This window comes from Thamnophis elegans, chromosome 15, assembly GCF_009769535.1.
Source record: "Thamnophis elegans isolate rThaEle1 chromosome 15, rThaEle1.pri, whole genome shotgun sequence".
Lineage (NCBI taxonomy): Eukaryota > Metazoa > Chordata > Lepidosauria > Squamata > Colubridae > Thamnophis > Thamnophis elegans.
The window spans coordinates 30,582,591-30,595,726 of NC_045555.1; the positions used below are offsets into that span (position 1 = coordinate 30,582,591).

The window sequence follows — 13,136 nt, forward strand, 5'->3', positions numbered from 1 at the left end:
GTCAAAAGAAACTCCCAGATGGAGACAAATATGGATGCAAGTTATCTGTGAACATGGACATGTCCGTGAAGTCACGAGGAATTCCATTGGATAGAAATTTTAAATTTCTTTCAAAACTCTTCAGAACTTCAAGTCTCTCTCTTAAATTATCTCTCTTAAGTATCTATCTTAAATCTAAAATGATATAAGAACAACAAGTTTAAACTGTTTGGTTTATACTTGAATATAAAATAATGTTTTGTTAGACTTACCAAAATCAGTTTCTCTCTCTCTCTCTCTCTCCCTCCCCCTTGTTTCTCTCTCTTTTTCCTCTCTCTATTCTCTTCCTCCATAATTCTCTCTCTCTCTCTCTCTCTCTCTCTCACACACACACACACACACACACACACACACACACTTGTTAGTTGCGAAGTCATGTTCTACTCCATGGACAACATTCCTCTGGGCCTTCCTGTCTTCTACCATCCTCTGGTAAGCTCAAACCTACTGTTTCGGTGACTCCATCCTTCCACCTCATTCTCTGTCATCTCCTTCTTCTTTTGCCCTCCATCTTTCCCAGAATTAGGCTCTTCTCCAGTGAGTCCTTCCTTCTCATTAGATGGTCAAAGTATTTGAATTTTATCATCAGGATCTGGGCTTCTAAAGAGCAGTCAGATCCTTGATGCTTCTAGAAGGATAGGTTTTAGGATATAGGCAGTTATCCTGATCAGCAATCACCAATGTCCCCTGTGAACTTCAGTGTATGTACATGAGATTCTGTCATTATGATGGCTGTTGGTAAAAATGCCAAGGTTGTCCAGTATTCTTAGACTTTTGTTCTACATGAAAACTCAAGGTTGACTTACTCTTCCTTCCTTACCTTGCCTCTCTTTCTTTTTTCTTTTTGGGAAGGAAACAAAAGGAAGCTGAAATCACGAAGAAGTTCCGTGATGCTATGGCAAAGGAGAAAGCTCGAATAGTGGCAGAGAAATGGAAGATAGAGGCAGAAGATCGCAAAGCAGCCAAATTGATGGAGGAGGAGAAAATCCAGGAGGAATTAAAGGTTGGGTTATTCTTTCAGCAATCCTGCCTTCTAATGTTTGAGTTTGTACCTCTTAGAATATTTCTGTTCTGTTCTGTTCTGTTCTTTTCCACATCACTCTATTCCATTCATAGTACATTGGGATTTAGTTATTTCCAAGCTACTAGCTATCAGAAAGTAGACGAGGAGGTAATCACTCTCCACCCACATTAAGACAAATATACATACAGAATGATCATGTTATCTATTGTAGATAGGTTTTGAAAGGTTTAATTTTAGTTAGTAATTTAATGGAAGTGAAGTAGAAATTACCAGGGCTACTAGGAAATGCTAGAAAGCTCCCACAAGGAAACAATTTTGTACTATTGTCAAGAAAACACCATGAATGGTTTACAAAATCAGGAGGAGTTAAAAATTCGCTTGAGAGAAGTGTTGTATTTTCAAGACTTGCTATTGGAGTCAGGTAAGATAATAAGTAAAGGTGAGAACCAGCACAAGTTGACATTTGAAGGAGAATCCTAAAGATTCTTCTTGTCTATCTTCTACCCAGGATGCAAGTTAGATATATTTTATCTCTGAATTTTCCTTACCCCTTTTATATGCTCCTCATCTACCTCAAGTTAAAAGTCCTTGAATCTTGATTCACTATTGAAAAGGATAATTCCAGAGCGTATGGGTCAAAATCTACAAGAATAGCATCATAAGAAAAAACTTGCTGATTTTCAATATGCCTGCAGATTTTGACCCACCTGCTTGAAATTCTTGAAGTCCAAGTTAAAAGCTAACCGAGGTTTTGGAATAACTTCTATAACCAGTTTCCCAGGAGGTAAACATTTCTTAGGTTGGAATCTTACAGAAGGATATTGTTTTTGAAAAAGAAAGACTAGGAGAGTAACCTGTGTTGGAATGGGACAACTCACCATGGCCAACTTGCTGCAGGACAATTCAATTTAATTTAATTATTTAACATCATTAAAAATATTTTGATGTTCATCCTCCACATTTCATTTGTCCTTTTTCATTCTTTCTTTAACAATTATATTGCACCATCTCTTCAATATTAGGGTAACTTTTGTCCTGCAATGAGGTGTCCTGCAGCGACTTGGCTGTGGTGAGTTGGGTGTGATGAGTTGGCCATGGCAAGTAGGCTGCAGTGAGTTGTCCTTTGATTGCGTAGGTCTTTATCATGGAAAATAGTTGCATGAAGAATTTGTACAGTCAAGAGTAGTTTTATCATGCAGCTTTCTGACAGCTTGATATATGCATGTGAGAAAGAGAGGTTATTATATATTGGTTGATTTATGGTAAGTGTATGATAAAGCATACATGGAGGTAAGGTTGGTTGTTATGAATATTAAGTAAAGCTTACCAAAAATAAATAAATAGAATGCATCACAAATGTTTCACATTCAGGAGCAAGCAAGACAAGGATATATGACATTCCCTTATTCTTTAATGTATTTATATATAAGGAATGCTTCTTGTGATGTTAGTGGTTGGGAACATGAATATAGATGTATGTTTTTATGTGGATGATGCCATGTTGTTGACTTAGAATCCAAAGGATTTTCAGCCAATATTTAGGTTAGATGATGCAAATAAGAATTGGACCTAAAAATATTTCAATCATTTGTATGCTGCCCATTTCTCCAGACATTAATAAAATCTCAGGTCCTCAAATTAGCATACATCTATATGTCTACAAGGTCACTGAATAAATGAAAGCATACAATTATACCTTTCAGGATCAAACCTGACAACCATAATTTTTAAAGTCCATTCTCCCAAGACTTGATGGAAAAGGTTGATTTTTCCAAAAAGTTGGAGCAGTGATGGAGAAACCCTCAAGCTATCAACCTATCAGAAACTTAGGCCCTTGAAGGAAAAAGAAGTGAATCAATCCAAACTATATCTAAAGTAAAGAAACTATCACAAAGAGATGAATCTGAGTAGCATGTTTATTAGCAGTGGAGAAATGGAAGAATAAATTATAAGTTGCACAAAACTCAATAAATTTAGAATGGAAACATGAGGTCTGCTGTTGAATGGATGCTTGTAGAAAGAAGCTACAACATTAACCAATGAACTGGAATAGTGGTGACCATGTTTCAACGCATGCACCCAATTTGGTCTGTGGCACCCGTAAGTATTACTACAAAGATAAAACTGTTCAAGAGTATTGTTATAACAACTGCAAAGAGAATGACAATGTTTTAGCCTCAAAATTTTTAAGGCTGCGGGGACTAATTGTCCTCCGCCTGTGTGACAGCGTTTGAAGACCTAATGGCTTATGGCGTTGTGGTCCAGATGTGTCTTCCAAGTATCTTTGGTATGTAAAGCCACTGCAAGGTATTTAAATATGTTGGCCTCTTCTAGGTCATGCCCTTCTACTCTCCATGAGTATCAAAAACCTCTTTTAGTAAAAACGAGGATTTTCAATATATCGCAATTGAAGACGGAATTATTTTGTCTGGAGTACTTTAATGTTGCTGCAACAGCTTTCTTCAGTCCAATTGAGGTTTCTGAAGTAATAGCAGCCTCATTGGCATAAAGGAGCATTGGGATTTAGGAGGATGCAAGTCTGGGTTGAGAAAGGAGAACATCAAAAGGCAACTCATCAAGGCAAAAAGCAACATATAAAACTTTCATATGGAGTTCAGGGAGACAAAGATAGTTTGTAAGGGTATAAAAATAAAGAGCGGGGTGTAATTTAAATTTTCTTATCATCCATCTTCGGTTTCATAGTTTATTACTATTTTCTCTTTATGTTTTTTTTTTATCCCTATAGAGAACAGTGTCAGAAATACATATTATATGATGGATGCTATCTGTTTAAGCAAAGAACCCATTGAAACCAAGTTTTATGCATGCAGAAACACAAAAGACAACATGCCATGACTAGCCTCCCACCATTTTTAAAAAAGTGAACTATGAGAGGCGTCTTAAAGGTTATTTTTCTGATGTCTCAGGTCTTTCAGATTGTTTATTAAATCAGTGTCATGTGACAAAGAAGCAGAGGAGAACCAGGTTAAAAACCAACCTCTCTCAATTCACTCAGTATGTGTTTTGTTGAGCTACAGTAGGAGCAGAATGTAATAGTTTACAATCAAGCTGTGCATTCAAAATAATAAGAGGTTGCCTCAATCCCCCACCCCCCTATTATTATGCAGTTTTCTACTTTGCTTTAATTAAAACTCACTCCGTGATTAAGAACCCAACAAAAACTTTGGAAAAAAAAACAGTTTTCCCACCAAGGAAGAATTTTCCTGCAGTTCCCTGAGGATTCTCACAGTAGTTTCTAGTGATATATTTTTTTTGCTTGATCAATTTCCCAAAGATAAGGAAAACTGCAGAGGCATTTATATGATGTGACAGGTCTCATTATCCTCTGTAGCAGATTGCACCTGTTTTATGGCTGCAAAATGGGCATAACGCTCAGCTAGAAAAAAGCTTATGTCTTGATAAAATAAAATAAAAAGCTGCACTGTCTTTCTGAAGAATTTTCATTGCTCCTTTAAAAATACATTTTGCAGAAATATACAACCCGGTATTTTCGGTCTCCCACTTTCCCTCCCTCAATCTCTGATGTGCTTCACAAATGTTGAGCAATATGTGAATTTAATTGCAAGCCACCTCTTCCAACTTTTGGGCCAGTCCCTGCTATTCTCTCCTATTCATTTTGGGAGGGAAATGAGGACAGATCCCAATTAAGTTGCCCTGAACTTTCAGGAGAAAAGGCAGGTGTGGGAGATGACCAGGCTGAGCCCCGAGGGAGGAGTCAAACACGTCATCAGTCTCGAATCCCTGCATGCTCACAAGAGATCTAAGTCCAGCCCACCTTGAATTCTTATCTACTGCCAATTTGCTTTGACTGTTACTAGTTCAGATTCTTGCAAAGAGCATTAGCATGCAATAAACCAGTATTCCTTTGAACTGTTTGGACTCTTGATTTCCTGAGCTTGACATCAGGACATAAATGCAGTTAAGTCTATACATAAATCAGTGGAAGAGGAAGAGCACTGAAGGGAGAACAAGCTGTGGAAATTTTACTTTGTTTTTCTACATTCTCAATAAATTAACATTTTTTTCTTCACTTACATTTTTTTCCTTTTAAAATGCTGAGTTTGTTGAGATCCATTACAGCATTTTTAGGCACAGTCTGGGTTAATATTGGTCCCATACCTGTTCAATATGGCACTTGTAGTATAACTATTCTTAAAAACTTAACTTTATCATACCATCCAAACCCCAGATTGTAATATTGTAATTCTAATGTTTTTTTTTTAATTTAAAAATTTCTCAGCAAAACTCACATTTGGACCAAGTTGTGCTGTAAAACATAATTTTCAGATCAGGCAAATCTAAATCTCCTCTTTCCTTTGCATCTTTATATCTAACCCTTTGCATCTTTATATCTAACCCTTGACTTTTCCCCTTTCCATACAAAACTAGATATATCTGTCTCCCTTAAATGGTATATTAGTTGTCAGAACAGGTATTGTTTGAAGCCATAACATCATCCTGACAAACCATACATTTTTATCACTGAAATTGTCCCCAACAAATAACAATTTCAATTTCTCCCATCTTCATATGTTCTCCTTAATTTCATCCCATTTGTTAACCTAACTTGGTAATTTGGTTTGGTGAAGTGGTTAAGATGCTAGTGTCAAAACCAGGAGGCTGTGAGTTCCGATTCTATCTTACAAATGAAACTGATTGAGTGATTCAAGATGCTGGACATATCGGCTTCTGGGGAGGGACTTGGCCATCAGCAGCGGCTTAATTGAGCCGCTCCCAGATTTCTGGTCCATTATCTAATTAAACATCCTTTAGATAACTCAAACTTCAGACAAGAAGATTGCAGTGAGCGGCTCAGCCGGTAAGAACTTTTCCTTGCAGTTTGCAGCTTTTTTTTCTGCTGCAAACGAGGGTTTTTTTTTTTTTAAAGCTGAGTCATCTCCGGCCAGATTTCTCTGCTGTATTAACGGCACAAGGCGAAGAACCCCCTCTTAGGACAAATTATTGAATTTTTTTTTTTTTTATGAAATTAATACAAGCAGAGCTCATATTTGAGAACTTTACGTCTGTTTTTTTAGGAAAACTCAAGCTTCAGTGTTAAAAAGTTTCTTTTGTGTATTTATTTTCAAGATGGCGATTCTCCAGCTTTTGTATTTGCAATGATGGTATATTTTGGCAGCCTTTCACGATCTAATTAGCCTCATTCCTTTGAAGACTCTCCCTTATCTAATTAAAAGTTCTCAAAGGCTCTTTGTTGACATAGAGACATTCCAAACAGGGGTTTTCTCTGGTTTTTGTTTTGTTTTGCTGAACTGTTTTGGCGTAATGCCAGCCTTTTGAAATCTTCCGTAAAATTCTTGGCAAAAAAGGGAGAAAAATTTTTTTTTCTTTTCTCTTCTCGGCATAGTGGTTTGTTTAAGTGCTTGAAGCAAAGATATTATGGCATCCAAATCGAATCCTGCGAAATTACTTCCTAAATCTGCCTCTCCCATACCTGGCACAAAGTCGCAGCCCCCACCTTCTATGCCCCCTAGTGGAGATGTATTAACGAAAGAATTTTTGCTGGAAATGTTCAGAGAATCAAGGGAACAGAATTTGGAAGCTCTCAGAGAGTTCAGAGATGAAATAAGGAATGAGATAAGCAAGGAGATAAAAGTCTCATATGATAAATTTGATACCAAGATTACCAAAATGAATGATGATATGATGGGAATTGTAAACGTACTGACAGAATATATTTCTGGAATGGAAGATAACTTAGAGATTCTCAATGAAGCTAAAACTAATTTGACATCTAAAACCGAAGAGGTGGAACGAAAAGTTGAAAATGCTGAAAAACAAATGATTATGATACAGTATAACCAGATGGAACTTGCATTAAGAGTTAGGGGGCTGCGCGAAGAGAGACAGGAGAACTTAAAGCAGATGTTTTCTGAGGCCTTTGACTGTCTGGTGGGAAGAGCGGGATCCAATTTTGATTGGCAGATTGATAAAAATTTTCGCGTCAATTCTTGGGCGGCAAAACAAAAGCAACTCCCCCGAGACGTGGTAATATATTTTGTTACAAGAGAATCCAGAAATAAGATATTACAAGAGTCCTACAATACCAAGCTTCAAATTGGCGGACAGGATTTGATGGTTTTGAAAGAGATACCACCTCAAATGCTAAGAGCCAGAAGAGATTATGCTTTTTTGGTGGAAGAGCTCAGAAAGCGCCAGATACAGTACAGATGGGATGCCCCGTTTGGCATCATAGTTACATTTGATAAGCAAAGATATCGTCTCAACTCTGTATGGAAAGCTCGAGATTTCTATCATAAGATTTTGAAAGTGGGGCACCCTGAACCATCGGGATATGGAGAAAAACCACGAGCAGGACAAGAGAAACAGCAAACTACACAATCACCAGACAAAACGTATCATCTCCCCCTCCCGGAAGGGCAAGGGGTTAAGGAACAAAGATCTAACCATATGACCACCAGACAAACAGAAAAACAAGCCACAACGCAACAATCTCCACAATCATCGGCCATTGACCAAGGAGCTACAGCAACAAGCTCAGAAGCTGTGGGAGGAGCCAGACCCAAGGTGAGACAGGCCATGCGGGAGGCTCTAAAAAAGCTTCAGGCAACCAAAAATGACAACTAAGATTTTGACATGGAATGTTAATGGACTGAACTCTCCACAGAAGAGAAAGAAAATATTTCATTATCTTAAACAGTCTAAGAACGACATAATTTGTTTGCAGGAAACTCATATCAAAATAACTGATCAAAAATATTTGTTCAATCGCAAACTTGGTCAACATTTTGTGACCTCTGCTACGGAAAAAAAAATGGTATAGTAGTATACTTAAGGAAAGACATTAAAGCCGAGCTACTTGAAGCAGATCCCTTTAGAAGATATATCGCATTAGAATTAATCTTAGAAGGGAAAAAGATATAGCTTTTGGGAATTTATGCTCCTAATCAACAACAAGATGGATTTTATAGAAATCTCCATGCTAAATTAGTACAGTGGGACTTTAAGGCGTGCATACTATTGGGTGATTGGAATGGCGTGATTGACACCAAAAGAGATAAGAAGACATCTCGTCCGAATACTAAATTCCGAGCTAAATTACCCAAATCCTTTTTTGACATGATGGACGACTTCGAACTGCGAGACGTTTGGCGTGAAAGGCATGCAGAAGAATATGACTTTACCTTCTTTTCCGACAGACATCAATCTTTTTCAAGGATCGACTTTATATTAATTACTAATGATTTACTTTCTAGGGTGAAGAAGACAAAGATTACGGCCAGAGTCCTTTCGGATCATAACTCAGTTTGGATGGAGCTGGGAAGGGTAGTTCAGGCAAGAAGGTCTTGGAGGCTGAATGAAAATTTATTCAGATATGAAAAGTATGTTAATGATTGTAAAAAATTGTTATCTGAATACTTTGTTTTTAACATGAATAAGGGTACACCTATGGAATATGTATGGGATGCAAGCAAAGCCTATATGAGAGGAGTATTGATAAATATAAACAAAATACATAGACATAAACAAGGGCAAAAACGTAAAGAATTGGAAGAGGAAATTAAAGGGAAAGAGCAGGAATTAATACTGAACCCAGGTGATACAAAGACTAAAGAAGCAATTTCCATATTAAAATCTCAATTTGATATGCTGATCGCTGACCAGGTAGCCACCAGTTTATTATATGCCAAACATAATACTTTCTGCAATGCAAATAAACCCGGTAGGTGGTTGGCTTATCAGATTAGGAAAAAAAGGAAAATTCGAAATGTATCCAAATTGTGTTACAGAGGGAAGGAAGTGTTTCAACAGGAAGAGATCCAAAAGGGATTTCGAGAATTTTTTACAGAGTTGTATAAAGGGGACAAAATTAGGGACTTAGATATAAATAAATACTTAGATAAAGAGAAAATTCCCCTAGTTAGCGAAGAACATAGGTATAGGTTGAACCAACCAATAACCTCTGGGGAAATCCTGCAGGTAATCAAACAATTAAAGCTAGGGAAAGCACCAGGTACAGATGGCTTAACAGCTGTTTACTATAAAAACTTACAGTTAGAAATGGTAGAACCTCTTAGAGAATTATTTAATAAAATTCAATCGGAAGGTAAAGTGCCCCCTTCATGGAAGACAGCGTTCATATCGTTGATACCCAAAGAAGACCAAGATCTTACTCAGCCGAAAAATTATAGACCTATTTCATTACTTAATGTAGATTATAAAATTTTTACTAAAATATTAGCAAATAGGTTAATGGTGGTTATCCAACAACTGATACATACTGACCAAACAGGTTTTATACAGGGCAGACAGATGAAGAGCAATGTCAGGTTAATTATTAATGCTTTAGAATACTTGGGAAAGAATAATCAAATCCCTGCCGCATTCATATTTTTGGATGCTGAGAAAGCCTTTGATCGAGTCAATTGGCAATTTTTGTTGAAGATACTGCAAAAAATGCAGATAGGAGATGGCTTTTTAAGGTCAATTGGTGCAATATATCAGCAGCAAAAAGCCCAAATTATAGTCAATGGAAGCTTAACAGATTCCTTTCAAATAGAAAAAGGTACAAGACAGGGTTGTCCTTTGTCCCCACTATTGTTTATTATAACTTTGGAAGTATTGTTGAATAAGATACGGGGCTTGGATGCTTTAAAAGGGATCAAGATCAGACAGCAAGAATACAGAGTCCGCGCCTTTGCGGACGACTTGGTTATAATATTGAAACAACCGCAGGAATCCAGTAAGGTCTTAATGAATATGATTAATCAATATGGTCAAGTCTCTGGATTTAAAATTAATTTAGGAAAAACCAAAATATTAGCAATGAATATGAATACCAAACAGAAGGAAGAATTGGGAGCGATGTTAGGATGTGAGGTTGTTAAAAAAGTCAAATATCTTGGAGTTAATATTTTAACTTCAAATGGGAAATTATACAAGCATAATTATGAACCACTCTGGCATAGTATACAAACGGAGATGAAAAGGTGGGAGAAACTGCATTTGTCTTTGCTGGGAAGGATAGCGGCAGTGAAAATGAATATTTTACCAAAATTTTTATTTTTGTTTCAAATGTTACCAATACTCAAAAGAGATGTGAATCTTTTAGAATGGCAGAAGGGTATCAACAAATTTGTATGGGCAGGAAAGAAGCCGAGGGTAAAGATGAAAATAATGCAAGATGTACGTGAAAGAGGAGGATTGAAATTACCAAATTTAAAATTATATTATGATGCAGTGGTCTTATCTGCAATTAGTGATTGGATCCATTTAACCAATGACAGAATATTGAATATTGAGGGACATGATTTGGTATATGGTTGGCATGCTTACTTGTTATTTAACAAAAAACTGGATAAGAATTTCAAAAATCATATTTTAAGAAATGCCTTATTGCGGGTTTGGAAAAAATATCAACATAAACTAAATGACAAATTGCCCATGTGGGCAATTCCTAGACATGCAATTGAAAATATGAATATAGAACAAAAACACAATAGAACCACTTATAGACAACTCCTTATTATAGAAAGAGGGGTGTTGCAATTAAAATCCTTAGAGGTACTTAAAAAAGAGAAGGTAGTTCAAACGTGGTTTCAGTGGCCAATTACAGGCCAGGTGGAAAATAGACCAAAAAACAGGCTTTGTAATAGCTGAGGATAACTTGTTTAAACAAATAAGAGATCAAAGTTTAATGCACATAAAGAGGATATATAATGTATTAATACAGATGGATTCAGAAACGGAAATGGTTAAAGACTGTATGATAAAATGGGCTCAGAATATTGAAGAACCTATAATGCTGGACACATGGGAAAAAATATGGGTAAGAAATGTAAAATTTACACAAGCACAAAATTTGAGAGAAAATTTTTATAAGATGTTTTATAGATGGCACTTAGATCCCAAAAACCTTGCTTCTATGTATTCAAATGTTCAGCCTAAATGTTGGAGATGTGGTTCTTTTGATGCTACGTATTTTCATATATGGTGGACATGTCGTAATGTTAAGGCATTTTGGATAAAAATTTGGTGGATCCTGCAAAATATCTTCAAAAAAAGGATAAAATTCACTCCCCAGCTGTTTTTACTAGGTATATGTATTGACTTTGTAGCAGTAGAGATTAATTTGGTTCTGTACTTAATAACGGCAGCAAGACTCTTGGTGGCGCAATACTGGAAGAAGAAAGACCTGCCTACAATTCAAGAATGGACTTTGAAGGTTATAAACTTAGCCGAAATGGCAAAAATTTCAGCATATCTTAAAGAACATTCAAACGAGAGATATAAACGAGACTGGAAAAAATGGATTGATTATATACAAAGCAAATACGGGACTAAGAAACTCCAGATAGCTTATGCTTAAAATCAGTAATAACTTAAACTGTTAAAAATTTGGGTAACAGCAAGAAGCTGAGTTCAATGTAGAGATATTTTAGACTGTGATTGTCAAAAAGTTATACCATGTATGGGCTCTGGGAAGTCGGGGGGAGGGAAGGGAGGTGGGGATCTAGGGGGAGGGGGGGAGGGGGGAAATATAATATGTGTTAAATTTTAAAGCATGATTGCACTTGTATACTGTGGCTTTTTAATGTTAGTGTCAAAACAGAACAAACTGAATATATTGGAAGGTAATAGAAGTATACCGAAGGGAGGAGCTGAGTGAAAGAAGAAGGAGAGTAGAGAGGGTGAGAGAGAGGAGGAGGAGAAGGAAGGGAGGGAATGGATTAAGAGAGGGAGTGATAGGGTTAGGGATAGATAGAGGGGGAGGGGAAGTAGGTGTAGAGGGGTATGAGAGAAGGAAGAATGAAAGTTGGAGGGGGATGAAAGAGGGTGTATGGTGGGCTAAGGCGGTATATTGGGTTTGTATTGTAGGGGGCATTTTCTATAAAGGTGAGAGCTGTGTTTATTACCCAATGTTATATGCCTCGGTTATGCACAGTAAACACGTGATTGTATAGAATGAAATGGAAATAAAAAAAAGACTTGTGGAAAAAAAAAGATGCTGGACATATCTAAGACTTCTTCCTCCTCCTGTTTTCCGCATTTGTGAGGTGGGCTGGGCTAAGAGTGAGTGACTTGCCTAAAGTTGACACTAGCACCTTAAACATCAACACTAAGATAAGTAGCAAATAAATGCTGTTTTCTCCATGGGTTCCTATGAATGGTGGTAGATTGGGATAGGAAGGTTCTTCTTTTATTTTATTTTATTTTTAGCACATTTAAGTTTTTACATATTTCACTTAAGAGCTGTGGTAGTGCAGTAGTTAGAATGTAGTTTTGCAGGCTAATTCTGTTGACTGCCAGCAGTTCGATTCTCACTGGCTCAAAGTTCACTCAGCCTTCCATCCTCCTGAGATGGGTAAAATGAGGATCCAGATGGTTGGGGCCAATAGCTGATTCTGGAAACCACTGTAAAAGCACTGTGAAGTGGTATATGCCTAAGCACTAAGTGCTAAGATGTTATATCCTTCAGCCACACCCCATGATTGATTGACAGTAACAGGATACAGAACCTTGGCTTTGGAAGTTGTGGAAGCTTCCTCACTTGAGACTTTCAAGAAGTGATTGGACTGCCATTTGTCAGAAATGGTGTAGGGCAGGATGGCAAACCTATGGCACGTGTGCCACAGGTGGTACGTGGAGCCATTTGTCAAGGCACACCAGCTGAGTTCAGCCTTTTTTAAAGCCATTTTTTGCCCTCCCCAGACTCCAAAGGCTTTATAGGAGCCTGGGCAGGGCGAAAACAGCCTCTCCTGCCCCTTGGGGCCCTCCGGAGGCTTCAGGAGTTTCCCTGAAGCCACCGGAGAGCAAAAAACCAGCCCTACAGGCAAAGCGGAAGTTCAGGAACGGACTTCCTGTTTGCTCGTAGGGCCGGTTTAAGCCCTCTGGAACCTTCAAGGGCCTTCTGGAGGCTTCCCTGAAGGCTCAGGAGGATGAATAAATGATCCAATGGACAAACCGGAAGTCACTTCCGGTTTGCTTGTAGGGCTGTTTTTAGTCCTCCAGAGCCTTCAGGGAAGCCTCCGGAAGGCCCCTGAAGGCTCTGGAGGACTAAAAATGGTCCTTC

At 37.6% G+C, this 13,136-nt stretch overlaps 1 protein-coding gene across 1 annotated transcript in view; it reads left to right on the forward strand.

Moving 5' to 3' along the window:
* Positions 1-13,136, forward strand: part of SH2D4B (SH2 domain containing 4B) — a 118,263-nt gene that overhangs the window by 32,298 nt on the left and 72,829 nt on the right. Inside the window, exon 3 of the mRNA XM_032232140.1 lies at positions 892-1,042. Coding sequence (XP_032088031.1) covers positions 892-1,042 — 151 coding nt within the window. The remainder of the gene's footprint in view (positions 1-891; positions 1,043-13,136) is intronic.